This window comes from Blastocystis hominis (genome assembly GCF_000151665.1).
Source record: "Blastocystis hominis, Singapore isolate B (sub-type 7) whole genome shotgun sequence assembly, scaffold_0".
Taxonomy (NCBI): Eukaryota; class Bigyra; order Opalinata; family Blastocystidae; genus Blastocystis; species Blastocystis hominis.
In genome coordinates, this window is record NW_013171815.1 from 718,278 (window position 1) to 740,544 (window position 22,267).

General features: G+C 43.4%; 16 protein-coding genes; 11 read left to right on the top strand and 5 right to left on the bottom strand.

The window, feature by feature from the left end:
* Positions 1 to 1,903: 1,903 nt before the first annotated feature.
* GSBLH_T00000220001 (uncharacterized protein) lies at positions 1,904 to 2,470 on the top strand (the record flags this gene model as incomplete). The annotated part of the gene is made up of 1 exon (XM_013038400.1): positions 1,904 to 2,470. The coding sequence occupies one exon, from the start codon at positions 1,904 to 1,906 to the stop codon at positions 2,468 to 2,470; it is 567 nt and encodes a 188-aa protein (XP_012893854.1).
* Positions 2,471 to 2,581: 111 nt separating this feature from the next.
* GSBLH_T00000221001 (uncharacterized protein) lies at positions 2,582 to 3,590 on the top strand (the record flags this gene model as incomplete). Its single annotated transcript, XM_013038401.1, has 2 exons — positions 2,582 to 2,613; positions 2,645 to 3,590. 2 exons carry the CDS (start codon positions 2,582 to 2,584, stop codon positions 3,588 to 3,590), a joined length of 978 nt encoding a protein of 325 aa, XP_012893855.1.
* A 2,264-nt stretch (positions 3,591 to 5,854) lies between these two features.
* On the top strand, positions 5,855 to 7,784 carry GSBLH_T00000222001 (uncharacterized protein). XM_013038402.1 has 11 exons: positions 5,855 to 5,879; positions 5,914 to 5,953; positions 5,987 to 6,033; positions 6,067 to 6,143; positions 6,176 to 6,276; positions 6,309 to 6,448; positions 6,479 to 6,756; positions 6,787 to 6,853; positions 6,884 to 7,456; positions 7,487 to 7,642; positions 7,673 to 7,784. The coding sequence occupies exons 3-11, from the start codon at positions 6,013 to 6,015 to the stop codon at positions 7,760 to 7,762; spliced, it is 1,503 nt and encodes a 500-aa protein (XP_012893856.1). The 5' UTR covers positions 5,855 to 5,879; positions 5,914 to 5,953; positions 5,987 to 6,012; the 3' UTR covers positions 7,763 to 7,784.
* Positions 7,785 to 7,910: 126 nt separating this feature from the next.
* Positions 7,911 to 8,582, top strand: GSBLH_T00000223001 (Ribosomal protein L34e). XM_013038403.1 has 5 exons: positions 7,911 to 8,113; positions 8,147 to 8,226; positions 8,258 to 8,272; positions 8,306 to 8,361; positions 8,394 to 8,582. Exons 1-5 carry the CDS (start codon positions 8,029 to 8,031, stop codon positions 8,551 to 8,553), a joined length of 396 nt encoding a protein of 131 aa, XP_012893857.1. The 5' UTR covers positions 7,911 to 8,028; the 3' UTR covers positions 8,554 to 8,582.
* Positions 8,583 to 9,049: 467 nt separating this feature from the next.
* On the top strand, positions 9,050 to 10,735 carry GSBLH_T00000224001 (uncharacterized protein; the record flags this gene model as incomplete). XM_013038404.1 has 8 exons in its annotated part: positions 9,050 to 9,330; positions 9,362 to 9,480; positions 9,511 to 9,571; positions 9,601 to 9,804; positions 9,839 to 10,018; positions 10,048 to 10,188; positions 10,217 to 10,564; positions 10,595 to 10,735. The coding sequence occupies exons 1-8, from the start codon at positions 9,244 to 9,246 to the stop codon at positions 10,733 to 10,735; spliced, it is 1,281 nt and encodes a 426-aa protein (XP_012893858.1). The 5' UTR covers positions 9,050 to 9,243.
* Positions 10,736 to 11,102: 367 nt separating this feature from the next.
* On the bottom strand, positions 11,103 to 11,462 carry GSBLH_T00000225001 (uncharacterized protein; the record flags this gene model as incomplete). The annotated part of the gene is made up of 1 exon (XM_013038405.1): positions 11,103 to 11,462. One exon carries the CDS (start codon positions 11,460 to 11,462, stop codon positions 11,103 to 11,105), a length of 360 nt encoding a protein of 119 aa, XP_012893859.1.
* Positions 11,463 to 11,859: 397 nt separating this feature from the next.
* On the top strand, positions 11,860 to 13,137 carry GSBLH_T00000226001 (uncharacterized protein; the record flags this gene model as incomplete). Its single annotated transcript, XM_013038406.1, has 2 exons — positions 11,860 to 12,063; positions 12,094 to 13,137. 2 exons carry the CDS (start codon positions 11,860 to 11,862, stop codon positions 13,135 to 13,137), a joined length of 1,248 nt encoding a protein of 415 aa, XP_012893860.1.
* Positions 13,138 to 13,171: 34 nt separating this feature from the next.
* GSBLH_T00000227001 (uncharacterized protein) lies at positions 13,172 to 14,302 on the top strand (the record flags this gene model as incomplete). Its single annotated transcript, XM_013038407.1, has 8 exons — positions 13,172 to 13,255; positions 13,289 to 13,375; positions 13,405 to 13,530; positions 13,561 to 13,708; positions 13,738 to 13,932; positions 13,972 to 14,072; positions 14,103 to 14,184; positions 14,223 to 14,302. 8 exons carry the CDS (start codon positions 13,172 to 13,174, stop codon positions 14,300 to 14,302), a joined length of 903 nt encoding a protein of 300 aa, XP_012893861.1.
* Positions 14,303 to 14,313: 11 nt separating this feature from the next.
* GSBLH_T00000228001 (uncharacterized protein) lies at positions 14,314 to 14,743 on the bottom strand (the record flags this gene model as incomplete). Its single annotated transcript, XM_013038408.1, has 3 exons — positions 14,314 to 14,452; positions 14,487 to 14,563; positions 14,594 to 14,743. The coding sequence occupies 3 exons, from the start codon at positions 14,741 to 14,743 to the stop codon at positions 14,314 to 14,316; spliced, it is 366 nt and encodes a 121-aa protein (XP_012893862.1).
* Positions 14,744 to 16,014: 1,271 nt separating this feature from the next.
* GSBLH_T00000229001 (uncharacterized protein) lies at positions 16,015 to 16,764 on the bottom strand. XM_013038409.1 has 4 exons: positions 16,675 to 16,764; positions 16,374 to 16,644; positions 16,224 to 16,336; positions 16,015 to 16,192 (listed from the first exon to the last, which is right to left on the bottom strand). The coding sequence occupies exons 1-4, from the start codon at positions 16,746 to 16,748 to the stop codon at positions 16,033 to 16,035; spliced, it is 618 nt and encodes a 205-aa protein (XP_012893863.1). The 5' UTR covers positions 16,749 to 16,764; the 3' UTR covers positions 16,015 to 16,032.
* A 373-nt stretch (positions 16,765 to 17,137) lies between these two features.
* GSBLH_T00000230001 (uncharacterized protein) lies at positions 17,138 to 17,971 on the top strand (the record flags this gene model as incomplete). XM_013038410.1 has 5 exons in its annotated part: positions 17,138 to 17,169; positions 17,202 to 17,311; positions 17,342 to 17,405; positions 17,435 to 17,518; positions 17,549 to 17,971. Exons 1-5 carry the CDS (start codon positions 17,158 to 17,160, stop codon positions 17,969 to 17,971), a joined length of 693 nt encoding a protein of 230 aa, XP_012893864.1. The 5' UTR covers positions 17,138 to 17,157.
* A 232-nt stretch (positions 17,972 to 18,203) lies between these two features.
* On the bottom strand, positions 18,204 to 18,963 carry GSBLH_T00000231001 (uncharacterized protein; the record flags this gene model as incomplete). XM_013038411.1 has 3 exons in its annotated part: positions 18,745 to 18,963; positions 18,537 to 18,714; positions 18,204 to 18,504 (listed from the first exon to the last, which is right to left on the bottom strand). Exons 2-3 carry the CDS (start codon positions 18,656 to 18,658, stop codon positions 18,204 to 18,206), a joined length of 423 nt encoding a protein of 140 aa, XP_012893865.1. The 5' UTR covers positions 18,659 to 18,714; positions 18,745 to 18,963.
* Positions 18,964 to 19,018: 55 nt separating this feature from the next.
* GSBLH_T00000232001 (uncharacterized protein) lies at positions 19,019 to 19,520 on the bottom strand. XM_013038412.1 has 2 exons: positions 19,385 to 19,520; positions 19,019 to 19,351 (listed from the first exon to the last, which is right to left on the bottom strand). Exons 1-2 carry the CDS (start codon positions 19,409 to 19,411, stop codon positions 19,061 to 19,063), a joined length of 318 nt encoding a protein of 105 aa, XP_012893866.1. The 5' UTR covers positions 19,412 to 19,520; the 3' UTR covers positions 19,019 to 19,060.
* Positions 19,521 to 20,723: 1,203 nt separating this feature from the next.
* GSBLH_T00000233001 (uncharacterized protein) lies at positions 20,724 to 21,108 on the top strand (the record flags this gene model as incomplete). XM_013038413.1 has 2 exons in its annotated part: positions 20,724 to 20,803; positions 20,836 to 21,108. The coding sequence occupies 2 exons, from the start codon at positions 20,724 to 20,726 to the stop codon at positions 20,954 to 20,956; spliced, it is 201 nt and encodes a 66-aa protein (XP_012893867.1). The 3' UTR covers positions 20,957 to 21,108.
* Positions 21,109 to 21,117: 9 nt separating this feature from the next.
* On the top strand, positions 21,118 to 21,573 carry GSBLH_T00000234001 (uncharacterized protein; the record flags this gene model as incomplete). XM_013038414.1 has 3 exons in its annotated part: positions 21,118 to 21,223; positions 21,257 to 21,351; positions 21,384 to 21,573. Exons 1-3 carry the CDS (start codon positions 21,152 to 21,154, stop codon positions 21,571 to 21,573), a joined length of 357 nt encoding a protein of 118 aa, XP_012893868.1. The 5' UTR covers positions 21,118 to 21,151.
* A 67-nt stretch (positions 21,574 to 21,640) lies between these two features.
* On the top strand, positions 21,641 to 22,233 carry GSBLH_T00000235001 (uncharacterized protein; the record flags this gene model as incomplete). XM_013038415.1 has 4 exons in its annotated part: positions 21,641 to 21,663; positions 21,693 to 21,790; positions 21,821 to 21,931; positions 21,963 to 22,233. Exons 2-4 carry the CDS (start codon positions 21,696 to 21,698, stop codon positions 22,231 to 22,233), a joined length of 477 nt encoding a protein of 158 aa, XP_012893869.1. The 5' UTR covers positions 21,641 to 21,663; positions 21,693 to 21,695.
* Between the last annotated feature and the right edge of the window lie 34 nt (positions 22,234 to 22,267).

Sequence of the window (22,267 nt, forward strand, 5' to 3'; positions counted from 1 at the left end):
GAACAAGCCGGAAACGAAATCGATTAGCGAAATGGTGGCAGACTGGTTGGAAATGGCGAACCATGGACCGGGAAAGGAGGAAAAAGTTTTGGAGCCGAAGGGAGAAAACGAGTCCTTCGTTGAATTTCAGACACGGCGCGTTCTTTTTGAACTCTCAAAGCAAATTCCGCCTTTGGTTGCGGTGCTGCTTGAATGCATCGCTTCAGAATCTCATGTAAACGTGACTGTGACAACGGAGCACGCCTGTTTTTTGCTGATTCAGCCAGCCGTTGCATTCTTTCCTGAGAGTATTCCACTGCTTATTGATCGAATGGTATCTTTTTTGTATTCATCCCATCCTCTGCTTGTGAATGTTTCTCGCCTCCAAACGAGGGAGATTCTGCAAACCATTTTGATGAACGACAAACTAACAAATGAATTGTTGATCCATATTGTGCAGCTGATCGACTCCCTGCCTTCTTTTCTCCATCAGCACAACGCGCAAGCCAGTTTGCTGGCATTGTCGCGATTGCGAGGCTATTGCAGCGTTTTGGGAGAGAGATATTCGGCGGTGTTTACGATTCGTGGAGATGTGCTGACACAGCTTCGAACCTGGTATGAAACAATGAAGGAACTGCTCCATATTCAAAGCATTTCGACGGTTGGAGTGGATATCATAGACGAGGCGAAAAGCTCTGCATTCTTTCGAGTGATTTATGAGTTTTTGGATGATACGTGCAGTGAAGAGCTTTTGAATTGGATTTTTGAGTCTGTTGAAACGATGAAGGATGATTGGGTGAGCGAGATCGCTCTTTGGATTATGAATGATTGCTTGGACGATTCCTATGAAGCAGCTTTGCTGCTTCCAGTCATCGTAAAGAAAAGTCAAACGCAGTTGAACGCATCGCAGTTCGAAGTGTTTGATTCGCTATTGGGAGGATTGAAGTCGATGTCGAATGTGAGCAAAAAGAATGCTTCGATGATTCTTTATTCAATCGTCTCGGTTTTGATCCCATTCGATGCGTTTTCATACTTCCAGCCACAACTTCTCTTTCTCCTCTTTTTATATCGCACACTCACAACCGAACCTGGAGTTATTTTAGCCTGTTTCCACATAATTCTCACTCACCTTCACCTTTCATCTCTCTCTCAATTAGTGTACGATAACTACGACTATTTACTGGATTCAACGTTGCTCCAAGTTCGACTTGCTTCTTCGCTTTCTCTTGATGTTTTGTCTTTTCTTCTGCGTGTTTTGGAAAGTTTGTGGTCGTTATTATTGAAGACAGCGTTTTCTGAACCACTCTTTCCTTTTATGCGAGATTCGGTGAACGTCTGCAGAGAATTATTGCATCGGTATCAAGCAGACGCTTTGAAGACATTGCTGCCTCTCACGTCATGTCTCGTTCAGTTGGTGAATGAAAAACCGATGGAAACGGACGAGCCGAGCGAATCGTCGATTGCAATGATCGTGAGATCGTATCTCCAAGAGAAGAAAAGGACATTGCTTCCCTTAACGCCAATTTCTCCTTCGTTTTTAAATCCAAGTCACCAAGAAGACAAAGAAAAGGAGGAGAAGGAGGAGGAGAGAGAGAGAGATGGCAACAATGATGAGAAGTCGAGTGAGGATGAAGATGAGTTGTGGGAAGAACAAGAGAAACCCGATGAACGATACGATCTTCTTTCGTCGATTGTGAAGGATATTCGATATTTCTTGCAGACGGATGATGTGTCCCTTCAAATCAATACGCTAAATATCGTTTTGGAAGTGTGCAAAATCGTCGACAAGGAAAGAAAACAGTCTTACTTGGTTCCAATGATCCCGCTCATTTCTTCTCTCTTGCAGACTTCCCATTTTACTCTTTTTTCGTCTGCTCTCACTGCAGCCATGCAAATCATTTCTTCCAATCCTCAAAGCACGGTAATGTATGTCAAAGAGAAAATCTGGCCTGCGTTGAAATCAAAGTTGTATAGTTGTTTGGATGCTCGGAACGGAGATTTTTCGCAAATAAGAAGTGCAGAGCTTGCGGATCGAGTCGAAGTGTTTGTCTGTGAAAATATCGAAAGTGTGTATTCTGATTCGATCGTGTTTGGCGATGTTTGTGGAGAACTCCTTGAGTGGATCAACGAGAAATCGAAGGAAGGAGTGATTCCTGCATATTGTGAGAAACTGTTAGAGAAAGCGGGCAAATTCAATTTTGATGTGGTTGCCCAAATGCTGATCGAATTGGATCCAGACCAATATGCTGCATTTGTGAAGAAACAGAGACAAGGATGCGTACGCTATCGGAAGATCGTGAATGTTCAGCACAATACCATCAATTCGATATTCGTCGAGTCATTGATACGAGCTATTTCTTTCACTGTTTGTTTGACAAGTTGTCATTTGTTGTTTGTTTTGCATGTTGTCGATATATTCTCTCTCTGTGGTATCCTTTGTAATCCATATTGCTTTCATTTGTATTGGAGACTACTGCGACAAAACATGTAGCAACTCTTGCAACTTTAATACGCCAAAGGGAATACGATTCACTACACCGATATTGATTATAAAGTTTACTCTGATGCCGCTTTGCATGTTCTCAATGGCCAGAGTCCGTTTATGCGAGCTACATATAGATACACTCCTATTCTGTATACCATTCATTGTTTCTTTTTAGAATAGAGCTTATCTTATGATTCCAAACCATGTTCTATTTTACTCATTTGGAAAGTGTATATTCTCTCTGTGTGATGTATTGTGTGGAATACTAGTGTTTCAAATATTCAAAAACCAGGGAATTGAAACGCGCAAAAATCTTCGTCTGACTTCGTTATGGGTTTTCAATCCGTATGTGATATATTTATCGACCCGAGGCAGCGCCGATTCACTGGAATGCCTCTTTGTTTTTCTAACGGTATTCCTTATTCTAAAAGGGAAGATTGCTTTCAGCGCCATTGTTTTTGGTATTTCTGTTCATTTTAAGCTATATCCCATTGTTTACTCATTGGCATTATTTTGTTACAGTTTATCTAAATCCTGGAGAAAAGCGCTTCGTTTAACACTGATTAGTGCATCTGTGTATCTTTCTCTCCAATTCTTATTTACTGAAATCTATGGAATTACATTTCTGAACGAAACCTTGTTTCACCATGCGCAGAGAGTGGACATAAAGCACAATTATTCGATCTACTTTTACCCATTCTATCTTCTCTCTTCTATGCACCGCAAGCCAGGTCTGTGGGTGTGGATTCCTCACCTCCTTCTTTTTCCACTGATATCAGTCAAGTTTTATCAAGACCTACCACTAGCCATATTTGTGTTGACGTTTTTATTTGTCACGTTCAATAAGGTTATAACAGCACAGTACTTTAATTGGTGGATAGGTCCTTTGATCCTAATTGTGCCCCAATCTTCGCTAACAAAACTGCAATGGGTAATGATATTGATTCTATTTTTAGGACCGCAAAGTCTGTGGAACTATGTTGCATATCAATTGGAGTTTAACGGAAAGAATACCTTCAGGGAAGTGTGGTTTCTTTGTATAGTTATCTTCATCTCGAATGTGATATTGTTGCTCATTATTTTGCAGGGTCATAATTTTGCATTGTTTAAGTGTAAAACTGATTAGAACTCCTTTTAAGTAGCTTGTTTGTTCCAAAATGACCGTAATTTCGCCAAAAACGTTTTCACTCTCGTAGCCATCCAATCGCATACAGAAGAAAAAAGAGATTCTTCATATTCCAGCATCAAAAAAGCCTATCCATATTCCCATTCCGCGTGAACAACTGCATCATTCTGATAATGATCTCACTCTATTGACTACATCCCAGAAGCGGCATTACAAGTATCAAAAGGAGCAACTACTGATTGGATATCCGACTGCGATGGGTGAATCACTGTTTGAAGTATCAGCTTTTCATTCGATGGATATTAGGTTGATAGAGTACTCGTTCCTCCAACGACCCTGCAACCCGAATTCCGGTAACATATTTATAGCAGATCGATAGATAATGAATAGATGTACACATTACATTTTGCTTGATGGGCGGTTTGATTTAATGCCAGGTGTACAGAGCGGTCCTTCGAATCATTTTGCAATTCAAGTAAATCCAATGATAGCAACACCGATTGTGCAAGTAGGAATGCTTTCAATGACTGAAAACAGCACCAATCATCAGGTCCTATTCAGTTTTATGGATTTCCTCAAGGATTCTTCCCTTCGTAGGAGCTTCATTCCATTTCTTTCACATACAGAACCAATTCCTATTCAATGTCTCGTGAACTACGCAACTTTATCATACCAACAATTATGAATCCATTCAAAACATATTCTGTTTGGCTCAAACACACCATCACTACTATTTCTACTGGATACGTCTTATCACAAATCCCTCCCGGGATCGACTTAAACGCCATCCTCCCTTCTCATCCAAACGCCCATGATGCAGTTTTAGCCCATTCAACACATTGAAGTTCCATCGTTCGTTAAAATTGGCCGAACGACGTCCACGGTTGTAGTTGGTATCTCTTCCGATGTGGATACTAACTACAGAAACGGTTCCGTCCACAAGATCATAGGGCTTGGTCCGGTCTTTCCCTTTCCACATCAAACCAAGCAAATAATTGTCGATTTCACGACGACCCACAATGACTTGATGAGTCCGATTTGTTACAAGAGGGATCGCTTCTCGGGAGAAAATGAAGTAATCCTAGACTTTACAACGAACACTCACAGCACTCACGGCACTTCCAGCATTTCGAAGGGTACTTCTGGTTACCACCACAGAACGGAAGAATTGTTGTACATGGTCAACAGATTCAAAGGCAAAGGGGATTTCCGAGTAATCTTTCTCATACACCCTGCCTGCCAATTCATGCTGTGGATGAAGCTTCTGCTCCTTTACCTGGCTTTGCAGGTATTTCAGTGCATCAAACACAGTATAGTTTAACAAAATATCCGCATTCACGTAACCATAATACAGAGCATTGAACGTTTGATAGGCAGAATAGTACAAACCTGTGACTGTCGGTACACCAATTCTTGTAACCTCAAAATTTGTAATCACTTTCACGGAGGAATTGGAAAAACGGTTTATCAGTTCAGGAGTATGGGTGAACATGATCGCCTTAAACGAGTAAGCTTTCGAATAGGCATCTGCCATCGATTTCCAAATTCTCGATTTATTATTAATACGCTCTGTCCACCCCTCATCGGTTGTAAACAAAACTAAATCATATAAGGTGTTATCTTCTCTTTGGAAGTTAGAACTTCTTTCCATATTATCACTGAGAACTGGGTTGAATAAGGAAGGAACATTCACATTCGGCTCTAAAGAAACTACTTTCTATTTTTCAATCAAATAACGCTAAATTATACATCTACATACTCACTAGATTCGTCAAACTGAAGAGGATTCCCCCATGAGTACAACACACCAGCATACTGCTTATTTTCATTCAAAGAAATAAGTGACTAGAATACATTATACTCACAATGAATATTCTACATTCGAAAAAGCAATGCGTGCCACAAAACTGATAAACGTTATCAAAAGTGCTAAACCATATTGTATACACATGTCTTATTATCCAAACTTTAGATAGAATATGCTTAGAGACAAATAGGACACTTTGTAAAAAGAATTTGACCAGTATGAATATTGATATCCATCAATATTATACTAAAAAACACGTAACTTCCCGCTTTCTATTTCTTACTAAACGGCACTTACAAAACACCGCAAACCCTGATCTACCTAGATCAAGTGAATGGTAATACAACAATAATGATTTTACGGTCTATTCAGCTCCAAAATGGTCATACAAGGAGTTTCTTGATAATCATAAACAGTGGATAGGGATCAATTGTAAGCTAAATACAGACTCTGTCAGGTATTAATTTGGATTAATCAAGATGGTATGACTCTATGCACCGAATGTGTGATAATTAGGTTGTTTTGCTTGCAGCAGTCCTTACAAAGCCGGGAAAGGGTACTGTGTATATTTTTGAATTTCGATGAATAGTGTTGATATCACGACAATATGTAAACATGAATCGCACTCGTGTAGAAGTCTGGGTAGTAGGAGTGTGCTGTAATTGGTAGGGAATCCTTGCAGTTTTTCCGAAATTGCTGAGTGAATCGAATATGCAGCATACCTTTGTGGAAGCAAATAACTTACGGTACTTTGTCGTGTGGGACTGTAAACTCGTAGATATGTGTATCAGCCGATCGAAAATCTGGTGGTATTAGTAGTGACAACGCGGAATAGCAATATCATAGAAGATTTGGAAACGTTGCACTTGGTGGCGAAGGGTATTGAATGAAAGGTGTGAGTGACAGTGCAGTGATTCCCGAGTACGCTGGTTCGATCAAAGAGGAGGCGATCGTGGATCATGCTTTTGACATAATATTCGCCCTGGACGAGCTGATAACGTATGGTGGAATGAACGAGCCGATTCCTCTGCAGCAGGTGCGTGTGAACTTGGTAATTGAGCGTGTGAGTGTGCGAGTGTAGGCGATGGAGAGCCACGAAGAAAAGCTGTTGGCGATGGTTCAGGAGAGCAAGATGAACCAGGCCCGCGAGATCATGAAGCAGAAGGAGCGCGAGCTGCAGTCGCACCAGCCGGCGCCTTCGGGTCTGTCCTTCTTCACCTCTCTGTTTTCCTCGGCGGTTTCGAACGTTGCGAATACGGTGCGCGCGGTGGATTCGGCGGCGGCGCGCTCCTCGGCGGCGTCCTCGTCGGCGTCTGCGTCTGCGTCTGCGTCGGTGCCCGCTTCGGAGCCTCGTTCTGCGTAGGGTCGAGTGTGTGTTTGGACGCGGAGAGGGGAGCTGAGCGCGAGTCTGGGCCGCGGGATGAAGCTGGGCGGCGGGAAGAAGGAGAGTCTGCAGGTAGGGCTGGCTGCGCGCCGTGACGAGCAGGGGCTGATGGCCGAGGACCACCTCGTCGCCCCCGCGCGCCGCGCCGCGTCGGGGCAGGCCAGCGGGGCGAATGGAGGAACCGCGGGGAAGGCGGAGGGCGCGGTGCACGTGGGCGTGGAGGAGGAACTGTCGGTGAAACTGTCGCGCGACGGGCTGATCGAGAGCGTGGACGTGAAGGGCACGCTGTCGGTGCGCGTGCACGACGCGGGCGCGGCGAAGGTGCGGATCCAGCTGGGCGCGCTGAGCGCGGAGGGCTTCCAGTGCCAGCTCCACCCCACCATCGCGCGCTCTTTCTTCGCCGACCACGTGCTCCAGCTCAAGCAGCCCGACCGCGGATTCCCCGTCGACTCCACCGTCTCGCTCCTCCGCTGGCGCCAACCCGCGGGGGGCGACGCGCTTCTGCCCATCAACGTCACCTGCTGGCCCGAGAGCGAGGACGCCGGCTGCGACGTCAACGTCGAGTACACGCTCAACCCCGCCGTTCTCAAGCGCGTCGAGAACCTGCGCATCTGCATCCCGCTGCCGAGCGGCGCCTCGCCCGAAGTCCTGGCCATCGACGGCAATTACCATTACGTGGGGCAGGACTGCGCGGGTTAGACGTAGTATCCGAAGGAAAGCTTCCTGGAGTGGGAGGTGGACGAGGTGAGCGAGGAAAACGCGAACGGCGTGCTGGAGTTCAAGGTCAAGAGCGGACAGCCCGACGACTTCTTCCCCGCCTCCGTGGAGTTCGACTCCCAGCAGACCTTCCTGGAGGTGAATGTGTGAAATGAGGTGTGAAGTGACGCGTAGGTGGTGGATGTCCAACAAGTGGCGGATGGAGCTCCCGTAAAGTTCTCACAAAGCAGTTCGATGAGAGTATCGAACTATTCGATTGCTTAGTGGACCGTGTAGTGTGTGCGTTGCTGTGTTTGTTTCAAAAAAGCAGGAATCGAAAAGAACCCCTTGGTGGTATCAAATAGAGAGAATCCAGGCTATGGAGATTTACCCCCAGTGCATTTGATTTTCTGCTGTATTGCCATATAGTTGAGTGATTACTATTCAATTTAATCAACAGTCGTAAGTTTGAGTTGAAAGAAGCATGGGAGGACCGAATGGCGCGAGTCCTGCGTTTGTGAAAGAATTTTGAGAATCTCACTCGGGAGTAGATGGTTGCTAATCGCAGAGTTACCTACCGTCGTCGACACTCCTACAACACTGCTTCCAACAGAATCGAAGTCGTGAAGACCCCTGGTTTGTGGTTTGTGGTTGGAAGTAACGATTTAGGTGCTAGATTGACTGCCCACTATATTGAGAAGTCCGTTCAGGCTCCTAAGTGCCGTTGCTGCAAGAAAGTCCTTCCTGGAGTAAATGGTGGTTGTGAGGGGTAATGGTCAGATTCCCAGACTGCGAGTTAGCGATCTGAAGAACGTGACTCACTGCCAGCGCACTGTGTGCCGTGTGTATGGTGGAAATCTGTGCCACAAGTGTGTCCATGATCGGTAAGGAATTGAGTGTGTGAGTGAGTGTGCAGCATTCTGCGTGCGTTCCTGGTGGAGGAGCAGAAGATTGTGAAGCAGGTGGCTATGGCTAAGAGCGCTGCTAAGAAGGAGGAGAAGGCTTCCAAGAAGAGCTCGAAGGACGCGAAGGCCAAGAGCTCCAAGAAGACTGCCAAGAAGACTTCCAAGAAGTAAGGCTGTGCTTGATTTTGGTCACTCAATGTGCGCTGTTTGTTTGAGAAAGAAGCGGATTGCGAACGGATATGTCTTCCGTGTTCTGGAATGAAGGAAGAGATAGATAAATAGATGGATAGATAGATAGATAGTATTGATGCAACAGAGAATCTGCTCAATCTGCTGTAGAATCTCTCGTTCTCCTGTTTGGAAACGGTCCTTTGCCTGGATGTAGAGGTTTGGAGGCAACTTGAGAATAGTTCAGAACCGCGATATGATGATGAATATGGGTGGATGATCTCGATTTCCTCTCGGAAAGCAGTGACTGTGAACGAAGTATGGAAGTTTGGCGGAAGGATGAGGAAGTAGTTCCGGGGTGAACCATCTGCGAATATCCGCGAATATGTGAAGCTAGACGACGGTAGAACAAAAGTATCAGTAATATATGTATCCTAATAACAAAGTATGCAGGATATGAAATAGAAATACAAGTCTTTCTTAGTAAATCTCTAATATCCTTATCTGTATTTTTATTGCCTTATGTTTAACTCGTCTTTTGATAATCAGCTTGGGCAAGTCATTGAGTCGTTAGAGAAACTAAGACATGATGCTTTCTATCGCTCTGGAAGCGATTCTGAGAATGGAGATGCTAATTCTCGCGTAATAGAGTTAGAAAGGCAAGTAGCGCAGCTGAGTTTGGAGAATGAAAGAATGAGCGCTCATATCGAGTACTTGGAAGACAAAATTAGCTCGTACATCGAGAAGAGCCTGGAGAACATAACTCCCTCTCGGGTAGTGGTAGTGATGAAGAAGTTTTTCCACTGTGTAGAGCGATATTCCAGATGGAATTGTATTCGTGTCAAACAGTGAAAGAGGAAAGTGTATCACGTCTGACCAAGAGAAGCGTTCTTCGATGTTGTACGAAAAGGTTCCATTTGTTCTGAAAACGTATTGCTCTATTTTTCTATGCATTCTCAGATGTTCTCTTGAGTCATGTAGCGTATCTTCCGTGGGTAGTTACATCTTGAGTACTCCGTCTGTAAGCAAAAATGTTTCTATTTGATGTAGACATTAAATATTGTCCGTTTAAGTTGGGCGGATGACAAGAAACCTCACCACGTGTTAATCATCAAAAAGAAGTACAACAATGACGCATCCAAGGTGTTACGAGTGATGATCGACTGGTTCAACAAGCAGGGCATCCAAGTAATGGTTGAGCCCGACGTTTACAAGGAGTTGCAGCCCTGCAACGTAGTCACATGGAAAGAAGAAGTAGAGAGAAATTGATCTTCAGGCTCATTCCCAGGATCGATACAATCTCAGCAATCTGATCGACTTCGTCGTGACCCTGGGAGGAGATGGCACCCTTCTCTTTGCGTCCTTGCTCTTCCCTAAAACGGTGCCTCCTGTCATTTCATTCCACATGGGCACGCTTGGCTTCTTAACGCCGTTCTTTGCGGACAATTTCGTCCCCCCGCTTTCCCAAGTAGCTGCTTTCCGCGGGTTTGAGGGTAGGTAGTCAGGGGGAATGTGCCTCTTACCGTGCGGTCGCGTCTGGAATACAAGATCGTGAGGTGCCTGCCGCGCTCGACGGTGCGGAAATCGATCGACTACTTCGCCGAAGAAGAAGAAGGGAACGAGAAGCCGAGGCCGAAAGTAGAGATGGGCGAGCCGTGCGAAATAGATTCTGAACGACATCGTGATTGATCGAGGAACAGCCAGCAGCATGGTGGAGCTGAATTGCTATATCGATACCGATCTGATCACAACGGTGCACGCGGATGGGCTGATCATTGCCACACCGACGGGATCCACGGCATATTCAATGTCTGCTGGAGGATCGATGGTGCATCCGCTCACGCCTGGTCTTTTAATGACACCTATTTGCCCACACACGCTCTCATTCCGACAGATGTTGTTCCCGGATAGTACGGTGTTGCGTATTGAAGTATCGATGGACAGTCGATGCACTGCGTCGGTTAGTTTTGATGGACAGTTCAAAGAAACATTGAATCGGGGAGATGCGCTGATTGTTTGGATTTGAAAGAGCATTTGAGTGTAGATCCGAACATCGAAGTACCCTGTCCCCTGCGTATCTCCCGATGACAGCAATCGTGATTGGTTCAGAAGTGTAAGAGAGATGCTCCACTGGAACAAAGCTACGTCCTCTTTCATCCCGTCACAGAAGCAGCGGACTATATAATTTTCCTTTTGCTGTGTTTCTTCGAACATTCGTTTTCTTGATCCTTTTCCGGGGATTATGTTCATCAAAGTTATTTTTCATATATTACAAAAACGTTTTACAAATGGGATTTCTCACAGTTCCTAAAGTCAACCATTGTACAGGACTTGTTTTGTTGATCATCAACTGTATCTTGCCCGGTATATATAGTTAACAGATGCATCCAATTGTAGGAATTGGGACGATGATCGGAGGACTTATCAACGAAGGAGGGTGTGATTGCTGCATTTTCCTTTGCGGATGGGTCCAGCTGCTTACAGCTCCGTTTATTATAGGATGGGTGTGGTCCATTGTATGGGGATGTAAGATGTGGGTCTAAAGTGTTTTGTTAACAAAAATAATATGGCGCCATCAAATACAGACTATCCTGAAATGCATCAATCGTATCAAAATCCAGATCGGGAAATAGGAAGGCACTTAATCCTGCTCCCACTGCCTCAAGCAAGTAGGCAGCAAGACAATTTGTAAGAGTTATAATTACACACCTCCCAAAATTCGAAAATTCCTGGAAGCAATAGCTAGAGAAGTTCTCATAATAGAAAGCAGACTCATCCACCGACCGAGCATTGTAACAGAACCAGATATAACGCATAAGCCTTGCCAAAAAACAAGAAAAATCAAAGATGCAGCGAGATAATAAGGCCGAAAGGTGAAAAGGTACCGATCTACATAACATAGATACATACATTCTTTTTCCTGCGCTTAATCGATCATCTCCAGGATATTCTGCGTATTAGATTAATCAAATTCTCTCTACTCTGAGCTATGCGATTCAAAGTTCGAGTTGTATCATCCTTAGCAAGTTCGGTTAATATATTTTTTAATTTTGATGTTGAATAGTCTAGATAGAACACCTTAAAGCTGTTTTTCAAAAAGACTGTGAAAAGAGTTCTACAAAAGAAAGCTGACATTTTTCGCATACTTTTTGCTTTTTCGAATGGTGAGAAGATACTCATTCAAGGTTAGAATACCACCAAAGCAAATCCCTCGTTTTATCGATAATACTAAATTGCAACATGATGGATTTCCGAAGAATACATAATATGTCTTCAGATCCATCAGTAACGGAGTGTGACGGACAAAAAATGATTTCGGGTATTACAAGGAAAACAGGAATAATTGGATCTGCGTTAAGAACTACTCTGAATCGAGCACAAATCCAACGAGAATACTGTTTCTATCCTAAAGTGTATATATCAGAGTGTTCGCTATTCAAACCGCAGTTTGTGAGAAAGTATTCAAGAAAAAGCTGTTCAGATCGGCAGGCTCACCAGTGTGTGTTGTTCCAAGTGAAGGCAGTAAAATCTCTTGAGAATTAGAAAGTGAGTGATGAAACTAATCTTGTACAGTGTAATTGCTGTGAAAGAAGGTGCAGAATCAAAGATCAGTCTGCTGGGTACTGTAGAATACGATACAATGATAGAGGAAATCTATTCTTGAGTGTCTATGGTTATCCGTGCGCTCTTCAAATAGATCCCATCGAAAAGAAGCCACTCTTCCACTTTTTGCCTGGAACAAGGTCATTCTCTATCGGTACTTTTGGATGCAATTACCGATGCTCTTTCTGCCAGAACTGGAGTATTTCTCAACCTCTCAATGTTTCGTGCAATCAACCAAACATAGCAGGTCTTGTGCTCCAGTCCAGGGGAAGTCAGGAGTATTTTTCACCGCAGGCCATTGTAGCTCTGGCTTTAGAAAACCATTGTTCCAGTATTGCATTCACTTATAACGAGCCGACTACCTGGGGAGAATACGCGCATGACATAGCAGAAGAGGCACACAAGAAGGGATTGAAGTGTATTTATGTATCCAATGGGTCGATGACCGAGGAGCACTTGGAGTTCATCAAGAGTTCAATCGATGCAATGAACATCGATCTAAAGGCTTGGAATCCGGATTTCTACAGGAAGGTGTGCGCAGGGGACATCGAAGTGGTGAAAAGAAACATCCGACGTATTTGGGAGATGGGAATCTGGCTTGAGGTGACAACGCTTCTCATTCCAGGAAAGAACGATTCGGATATGGAAATTGGGTCTATTGCCCATTTCCTAGCGGACATCTCGCCTGCAATTCCTTGGCATATATCTGCGTTTCATCCTGATTTTAGGATGAAGGACATCGGGAACACTCCGGTCACAAGAATGAAGTTTGCTTATGATGTGGGCAGAGATGCAGGTCTGAAATACGTTTATTTGGGGAACATAAAGTGCGCGCATTGTGAGGATACTATTTGTCCTCAATGTCACAAGAAAGTGATTCAACGAAATTGCTTTCACGTTCAGTTACCAACTGACTCTACTATCAGCGGAGTGTGCCCTTCATGCGGAACAAAAATTGATGGCATTTGGCAGCAACAACTTTAGTAAATTCTTATTGTTTGTTCGGGAACACATTTCTATGTCTTCCACAACAACGGATTACCGGAAAATCGAACGAGGAATATTCGGCTCGTCTGATTTTGAGAGTTTTCAGAAGTGTCCTGTATTCGATCGAATTTAGAATTCACTCGTATAGTCCGTCCAGGAACTGAAGGATTTTGTTAGAAAATGCGGGGACAGCGTGATTAATACAAAACGCTCTGAAGTAAAAACCGTTTCGCCCGTATTCATTATGCCTGTGATTGAATTAAGATAATTGAGCGACTCATTGATATGCTACGTACCATGAACATCTGGATTCAAGAGATTCCTCCGTTGAAGCAGCCCTCTCGTTTTGGAAACAAGGCATATCGCATTTGGAATGAGCGTCTTTGCGAAGTATGCAAGTCAGTACCTACTAAGTCACAGAGAGCTCCTCAACTCATCGAAACAGTAATTCGAAAAGATAACCCAATGCTTTGCACAGAGCTGGCTGGATATCTTGAAGAGTCCTTTGGTAATCCTACTCGAATTGACTATGGAACCGGCCATGAAACGACATTCATAATCTTTTTGTGTACGAAACCTTCAACAATACCGATCTAGATTGTCTCTACAAGATTGGGGTTATTGGCGATTCTGATTTGCAAGCTCTGATTCTGAAAGTATTCGCTTTCTATTTAGCGGTTTGTCGCAACCTTCAGCAAGTTTATTGGTTGGAGCCTGCGGGATCACACGGCGTTTGGTCTCTCGACGACTACCAAATGCTTGTTTTTTACTTTGGAGCCGCTCAGTTGCACGGTAGGGGGGACACTGTACCAATATCGTTAACGTGGATAGGAAATGATAGTTTTGACCCGAAGTGTATCACAGATCGTAAGCTGATGAAGGAATACGCTCCAGAATATCTGTATTTCGAGGCGATCGCGTACATTCAGTCGGTAAGAACGTGGCAGCGGAGTGAAATCCAGACAAAGTCGGGACAGTTCTACGAAACGAGTCCCTTGCTTTATGATATAAGCGGAGCTGCTTCGTGGAGCAAGATTTGTGGAGGCATGTATAAGATGTGGTGCAGCGACGTGTTGGGGAAGTTCCCTGTGGTGCAGCACCTTCGATTTGGATCGATCTTCCCGCTCAATTGGACTCCTTCGAAGAACCCTGCGGAGCATGAATATGCCCATATCACGCCTCCGGATCAGAAATCGGAGGAGACGCAGGCGGTCTGTACGAAAGCTCCGTGGGCGAAGTGGATTGTTTGTTTGAAAAAACAGAATACCACAAGTCGTACTTCTCCATGCAAAGTTCAATGACTTCGTTGAGACTACACCATCAAAGAAAGCGAAAGCAAAACGAACATTGTTGTCATCTCTCTCGAGTAATCGAAGCCCCACAGTTCACGCCAGCGCTGCACCAGGATTTGCTTTTGCTTCCCCTACGTGTAAAAACCATTCTTCGATCTCACTCGCAAAAAATCCAATACTTCTTCATCGGTCAGCGGAGCGCAATACTCTTCCAACACTTTCATCATGTTCTGCTTCCTTCTCTCTCGCTCTTGCTGCTTCCATGCTTGCCTCTGCTCTTGAATTTGCTGCTTCCCGGCCAGCGATTGCATTTCTGTGATTTCATCGTGAATAAGAATCAGTAGATTATTATCTTGATTTAGCTGGCTGGCTATGACAGCGATCACGTTGATTAATTCAAATATCTCAATTCTGTCTTTCTGTAATTCGACTCGATTGCGAATGTCTTGCAGTTCTGGCCTCCCTTGGCATTAATCGAATGAAGTTCTACTACAGCGCATCGTTACAAATCGATCATAAAAGGAAGGGACAAATCCATGGTCGTTGAGTTCCACATCGAATCGTTTCTCGATATGTTCGATCAATTGCATCACGCGACTTCGAGGAATAAATAGCTCGATATCTACCCGATTAGAATCGAAGCCAACGCGATACCATCTGAAAGAACACGAGTATAGGTTGATAAATCAAAAAAGCGAACGATTTCGGAGATCAAAGCAGATGAAATTGGATAGATCGAGAATTGAGCAGAACCCTAATATCATAAGGGAGGGGAGAAGACATCTACAAAGATAAAGAGAGAGGAGCGGTTTGGAATTGCTTTGTAACGGAGAAGGAGAGCGTAAAGTGACTCTTCGGTGATGTTCGCCTCGCTGTTGTCGACGGTGAGTTCAGTCTTTAACAACTACTATGTGAAATGAATTGAGTGTGAAGCACAGTGTTAAAATAAGAAACCGCGTCCTGCAGACACTTCCAACCGAGAGGATTCTCTATCGGAAACACATTCAAGAGCTGGGTACGTTTATATAAGAAGTACGAGAGACGCTCGCAATACAATTCAAAGCTATACTCATCAAAAACATGTAGAATGTTTTGGCTAGGAAGAATTCTAAAATAATGCAATAGCTTCGATATAAAATTGTCCTTCTCTGAACGAATGACGTAAGCATAAAGGTCGTGCTGGTAGTGCTTACGAAAAGAGTATCCGATAAATCCAGCACAGCCTGCAATGATGAGTATTGTATTTCTCCATTTTCTTGACTGGAACGATTCTTGTTGGGGATTCAAGGCAACTTCCGGATTGACGATTATTTCTGTTCTTCCTTCTGCAATCTCTCCCGATAGAGATTGTTTTCCAGAACTCAAATTCGATTCTAGGAGGAAAACGAGAATCTTGCGATGTACGTTGCCGTATTTGTGTCCTTCTTATTTCCTTTACTCTTCTTGCAGTAGCCATCGTACGAAAAGCCTATATTTTATTGACCCATTTGAAAGCAAACTCCACGGCTTCGGATCGTCCGATTCGAGAAACGGAGAATATTCTACACCAAAAGGAAGCTAATCTGTTTCGTACAAACATCCATAAAATGAGAATAACCTCTTAATCCATGCGTGTCTTCAGTCTTCGTTCAATGATTCTGTCAGGAGTAATAATATACACAATTCCTCCCCAACCACTGTATGCATCTCGATCGACAGACGCGAGAAGACATTGCGAAATGACCTCAAAGAGCTCTTCTGGCTCCATGTTATCCTTGTAGCTATCAATAATAGGCAATGGCAAACACCCACAATGCTTCACAGGTTCCGTAGAGGCTTTCTGCGCAAGTGGCTGATATAGCGAACTTTGGGGTGTAGATTCCAGCACCAATTGTGTCCATTGCATTCACGTACGGTTCACCGTTCTAAATCAATGAGGTTATAATTAAAATACAAAAGTACCTTATCTAGTCCAGCAATCACAGGTTCTACGAAATAGGGACCCCAGCGATGCTGGTATTGCTTTGTCCGCACCAACGATCCAAAAGCCTCAGGACTAATGTCGCGATTTTCACGCAGTTTATAGGAATTCACTTCGTATGTTAATAACTGAGCGAAGGTCTGTGCATCTGACTGCAAACCATTGAAACCGATAAATATCTGGTCAGTCATCTTATATATTTTCTGGAAGTTACAGTCGACTGTTTGAAATTGGGCTCCAAGTCTCAGATCACTATCTTAGTCAGGCATAATTGAAATCTACCTCGCAATAGCGACGCAGTTCTTGCCTTTCATGGCAATGACTGCTGCTCCATTATATGACATAATATCAGACATCTTTCAAAATGGAAGACTAAACCAAAAAAGTAAGAAGTCTGTACGGCAAATCAATGACTCAATCATCTACTCAACACCTACTTAGTGACGCTTTATCAATAAGGATTCAATAAGTGTAAAGAAGAGAGAATGAAATATACCCTATTTTTGGAAAATGAGTCTTTGGACTGGGATGAAGTGCTACTCCATTCCAGTGAAAGGTTGACGCAAAATGGAAGATGGTTTTTTAGATGTCGTACATTTTCCGAACAGAAGATGGGGACATAGTTTACAAGTGGATTGTAGTATTTGGGCTTGTATGAGGGTCTGTTAATACAAATTGGAGATTCCGCGGTTTTCAATTTTCTAGAATAATCCATTATCAATTCACTATTTTATTTCTTTGTAAGCTATTATCTTGTATTCAGAGATGTCAGCTCGTGTATTATCTGTATTAGCATGACTATAGTCTAGGTTCCTTCAATGAAATGGGTTCAGGTCAAAGAAAATGTGTACCTGACCGTAACTGTATGTGACTTGGAGAATGTGAAGATCGAATTTGACGCGACACACATGTCTTTCAGGTTGTTGGCTTTCGCTTTGCTTTAATGTAGCGCGAACCAAAAGGATGTGAACTACGCTGTAAACTTAGAATTCTTTGGAGAAATTATCCCTGAGGTAAGAGATGGGATCGTTGTGTAACGTAGAAATGCGTATGGTCTCAGAATGGTCAGTGCGTTATGATTCTGCTAAAGAAGAAGTCCGATGACAAATGGACCTATTTGTTGAAGGTTTGACTGAGCGATCTTTTTCATTTTTAGGAAAAGAATTTGTACAAGAACCTTATTCAAATTGATTGGGATCATTACCAGGATTCAGATGAGGAAGACGCAGGCATGAACGTTCCTTTCTCCGGAGATTTTGAAAAGATGATGCAGTCTTATCAGCATGATGACCATCACTGCGATTCCTGCAGTTCTTGCGAATCTAGTGAAGAAGAAGACGAAGAAGAAGAAGGTGAAGATATGCCTCCTTTGGAATCTACCGAATGTTGTGTTTGTTGTTACAAACAATTCAAATCCGCTTCGTATTGCCAATTCCCTTCGAAATGTCATCCAGCCAGTCTTCATCATGGCGCTCCCTACAGATCGATCCAATTCCCCAATCTCACTTCATCGTGGCGAGGTCCACAAGCTCCTCATCATCCTCCAGTCCCTCTTCAGAAAGCTGCTTATAGCGCTTAATCGGCTCTGGGTCGTTCTTCCTGGCTTCCTCCTCTTCGTGCATATGGCGAAGCTCCTCCTCCGCATAGTCTTCCATAGAGCGGGTGGGTAGATTCCACCAAGGCTTAAAAACGTTCGCTTTGATTGTCTGGCGAGTGACTGACATGTCTGTTCCGATCTTGATCACTTGCATCGGTTTGCGACTGGCCTCTTCATATCCACGTCTAGAGACATAGAAGCACCTCCAATATTCCTACACAACCTCTTGATGGGGGTCCTTGCCTGCCTTTTGCATGTTTTGCATGTACTGAAGAATCTCCATCTCCTGAGGAATCATGCGGAGATCGTTGAGAGCTTTGCGTGAGCAGCTCTGAAGCGCAAGGATCCATTTTTCTCGCTCCAACTCTTCATCCACAACGCTCCCCTTCTCCTTTCTTTCCTCCATCGTTTTTATTTCTTGAAGACGAGCGTCGGTCTCCTTTTCGATACGGAAACGACGAATCTTCTCTTCTCGGAGAGTCGCTGCGTCAGGCTTGGTGTGATCTTCTTGTTGCCTTCATATTAGAGTGCTGCCTGCCAAACATACTCAATATAACGTTCATATTCTGCGGTTTCATCCTTTTGTAGAATCTCCATGCGCTTCAGCACATCCAGAAACGATTCTAGGTAGGATGTCGCCTTTTCCAAACGCGACAGGCGATCGTTCATCCCCTTTTGGTACACAAAACCGAGATAATAGCCCACAATCAAGTATTTTATATCATCTACCATTTATCCAACCGCAGGGAACCTACCTGTAGATATGTCCTTGATCGTTTCATTAATGCTGAAGAGATGTTCTCTGCGAATCAAAACTTCACACTCGTGTGCCTTCTCCTCCAACTTTGATATCAGTTCAGCGCCCGTTTTGTCATTTCCAGCAAAGAACTCGGTACTGAGTCGATTAAAGCAATTTTGGCACTCTGCAAAGACGGACTCGATATCAGACACTACATTCCAGAATTCAAACCACGTTTACATTCCACCGTGTTTTCCATGAAAGAAAAAGTGTGTACTAACAAAAAACAAAACTGATTTGACTTAAGAGGAAACAACTTTGAGGCTGTATGTTTACCAGTCGTCGTCATCATCACCGAAGAGACCGCCTCCGCTCATATCAATATCTTCCTCTTCCTCCTCTTCTTCCTCCTTAGCCTCTTCCTTCTTCTCCTCAGCAGCAGGGGCAGCAGCTCCAGCAGCGGGAGCAGCAGCACCTCCGGTAGGAATAGAAACGAGCTTATCAAGTCCAGCCTTGATCAGTTCCTCGACGTTCTTTCCATCGAGATCGGCCAGGAGCTTCTCAATCTTCTCGTCATCGGCCTCAGCACCAACAGCTTCCAAAACGGACTTAATGTTCTCAGCCTAGCTGTTAAATTATGTCTAATCGACTCATACAGTGGGCTTCTCATTTCCACCGATCATCAGCATCAGGTAAGCAGCAAGATGTCTCATCTACAGACTGGTAAGATATTTCGACGTAAAATTAGGGTGATTTCCACAAAATTGAATATAGATCCAATTGCCACTAACGACATACCTCCTAGATCAAAATCGAAGTATTTCTGGCTAATAAGAAAAGGAGATCCAGGGGATCGAAATGAGTTCTGTAGCTATTCTCTGAACAATTTGACTACCCCCACCAAAATTCATAATTTGGTATTGTATTCTCTAAAATAAACAGGGGAATACCCACAGAAACTACACGGTGAATACACTTATTGTTTAGAATATTGCTGAGCATAAAATTCTCTCATCTTTGCTTGAGGCATGTAAGAAATCTTCTTCTTCCCGGCGAGTTTGGCTCTACAGATGACACGAGAGTGTAAGTCACACATTCCAGAGGCAATCCATTCCAGAATAGAAGAAAAAGGTGGATCACTCTACCTCCTGAGAAAATGGTGATATACCCAATACGCGGTAAAGTTTAAGGAATAGAGACCCCCATGCGATAGCAAAGAGCTCGCACATGATCGTATTATTTACAATCAAAGTGATGAACGCATAAGCGAATGGAAGCACCTTTCTTTTTACAGAAAAACCTATGCGTTCAATCACCTTGCTGCTGTCGAAATACCCAGAATTTCCGTAGTCTCGTCAGGATCACGCATTGTGTCAATCGTGAGCAGAGTCATTATCATGAAATAGGCTCCATAATAAAGAGGATAAAACAAGCACGTAATCTAGATTATGATAAAAAAGAATTCACAAAATACCCAAAAACCAAGAGCAGCAAAAACAACTGATACTGCGAAATTGATAGGAATGCTTAAATCTGCATGAAAACAGTATATATGGAGCATACCTTTTGCAACCATCACAGGATGATCTTCATATGTTCGAAGATGACACACTCTGATACTCATTAATATACAGTCAAACAATACAATATCCAAATGAATAACAATGCATAGGGCATGGGATATCCAATCAAAAACAAAGAAGTGAAAAACCTCCAGATCTAGAATGATAATAATATAAACCATGATTATGCACCTGAAAGTTTAAGAATATCTTGCCATATCGCATGGCTACATCTTCAAGAGTAAATCTGTTCCAAAACGCAATGTAAGCGGATATCACCAATTCCAGCGCGTACAATAGCGAAAATGTTCCAATGAATCGATCTTTTTGCATGTTTCGATAATTAGATTTGTTTTTAGAAATCTTCAAAAGATAGAAAAGAGAACTTATTTTTGGCAAAGCATATTTTGGATTCATATTGAAAATCTGAATCATGGAAATTATTAAGAATGATGTGAAGAATAAATCCAAGACAGGCAAGAAGGCAAAAAAGGAGTACATGCCGTCAACCAAGTAGGTTACGAGATATTGCTAATTATTTTCAGTTCGAGCTATTATCGCATCACCCAGGGATTTAAGAACCTTTGGAAGCTCACTGGTGAAACAGAAGAGATTCGCATGAGAAACATATCTTTTTATAATATGGTTACAGTTCTTAATTGGTAGTTATCGTTTTTTGTGAATACTGCTCTCTTTATTGGGTCCGTCTTCCTCTACGACAAGTATGGTAACATGGTGGCAATCTAAAATCGACGGGGCTATGATGCGGTTATCGTTTTGTAGGTGCACCAGTATATGGGTTGGTTTAGTTCATATTATCTTTGTTTGTTGAATCGAAACAAAGCAAACGAGTGTTTAGCTATGTATTCTTCAGACGAAGAGCAATCTTCCGTAGTCGAGAGCAACGAGTATTCCGATTCTGCTGATGAAGAGGTTTTTGGATGTTTTAGGGATGGTCACAGTTAGGTATCAATTCCGGAAGAAGAATGGGTTAGAGAGGAGGAAGAATTAGATCAAAGTATAGCAGCTGCAGGGGATATTGTCAATAACTCTGTTGCATTGTACTTTCGTAGTAACAGCGACTAATGCGTAGAAATGAACAATATGATGAAGCAATTCTGTCAATCCGTGAAATGATGCAGGAAGAAAAGTATTCGGAAGCTCGCGGCATGTGTTTGAATTTATTAAGCGGAGATTTAAAATACCGGTGTGTGAATGCAGAGTTCTGGAAGTTATATGCAAATGCTGAAAAGGAACGAATAGTGGCCCTTCCTGATATATAGAAAGTCGGAACAGCCGACTCTGTCATTGCAGTGTACGATCAAGGCTGCAAGTTTTTAAAAGACCCTCACGAAGTTCTGGACTTATCGCTGGTGCGATTATGCAGTGAAATTGAGTTTAGGACATGCGTTCCTACGTGGAAGACATTGTTGCGGAAGAAGAAGCAGTGAACGGGATCGATCTCCCTGTTTCCCAGCAGGGTGAAACACAAAACAAGGCGTAATTCGTGTGTACCGCCCTCTTCCGTAGTCCAATAGCCGAAGCCATGTTCAATCTCATGAAGCAGTACGATCGTCGAAGTCTGAGTCATGTCGAGTCTCCCTTGGGAACTCCAATCCGTCCTGAAGGAAAGAGAAGGCGGTGCGACGTGCAGCGAGATAGTAAAGTGTAGTCGCGAAGGGTCCTTTTCTTCCAAAGGAATCGATCTAAAGAACGAAGTTCAGTCTACGCAGATCATCTTAACTCCGATCAAAGCGTCTCCCAGTCAGCAGAGGAAGCACAAGTGCGGGTTTATTCTATCTCCCGTGCGCAAGAGTACGCGTCTTATGAAGCAGCAGAAGCAGGACATTGTGAGTGATAAACTGGTAATGACAACATACGCATATGCGAATAATGAGTACATTAAAAACAAACCGATTGATGCATGCTATCGTTTCTTATAAATACAAGCTTTTAGGGCGGGAATGCCTTGCGCCT

What these genes read in the sequence shown, in the direction of transcription:
- GSBLH_T00000222001 (XM_013038402.1), top strand. Translation starts at nt 6,013, where the DNA reads ATGAATCGCACTCGTGTAGAA. An exon ending in GGAAGAAGGAGAGTCTGCAG is followed by an intron (nt 6,854 to 6,883) that starts GTAGGGCTGGCT and finishes CGTGACGAGCAG; the next exon opens with GGGCTGATGGCCGAGGACCA. An exon ending in TCGACGGCAATTACCATTAC is followed by an intron (nt 7,457 to 7,486) that starts GTGGGGCAGGAC and finishes GGTTAGACGTAG; the next exon opens with TATCCGAAGGAAAGCTTCCT.
- GSBLH_T00000223001 (XM_013038403.1), top strand. Translation starts at nt 8,029, where the DNA reads ATGGTTGCTAATCGCAGAGTTACCTACCGTCGTCGACACTCCTACAAC. An exon ending in CGAAGTCGTGAAGACCCCTG is followed by an intron (nt 8,114 to 8,146) that starts GTTTGTGGTTTG and finishes GTAACGATTTAG; the next exon opens with GTGCTAGATTGACTGCCCAC. An exon ending in CACAAGTGTGTCCATGATCG is followed by an intron (nt 8,362 to 8,393) that starts GTAAGGAATTGA and finishes GTGAGTGTGCAG; the next exon opens with CATTCTGCGTGCGTTCCTGG.
- GSBLH_T00000229001 (XM_013038409.1), bottom strand. Translation starts at nt 16,748, where the DNA reads ATGTCTGATATTATGTCATATAATGGAGCAGCAGTCATTGCCATGAAA. An exon ending in AACTGCGTCGCTATTGCGAG is followed by an intron (nt 16,645 to 16,674) that starts GTAGATTTCAAT and finishes TGACTAAGATAG; the next exon opens with TGATCTGAGACTTGGAGCCC. An exon ending in TGATTGCTGGACTAGATAAG is followed by an intron (nt 16,337 to 16,373) that starts GTACTTTTGTAT and finishes TCATTGATTTAG; the next exon opens with AACGGTGAACCGTACGTGAA.
- GSBLH_T00000232001 (XM_013038412.1), bottom strand. Translation starts at nt 19,411, where the DNA reads ATGATCGGTGGAAATGAGAAGCCCACT. An exon ending in GTGGAAATGAGAAGCCCACT is followed by an intron (nt 19,352 to 19,384) that starts GTATGAGTCGAT and finishes TTTAACAGCTAG; the next exon opens with GCTGAGAACATTAAGTCCGT.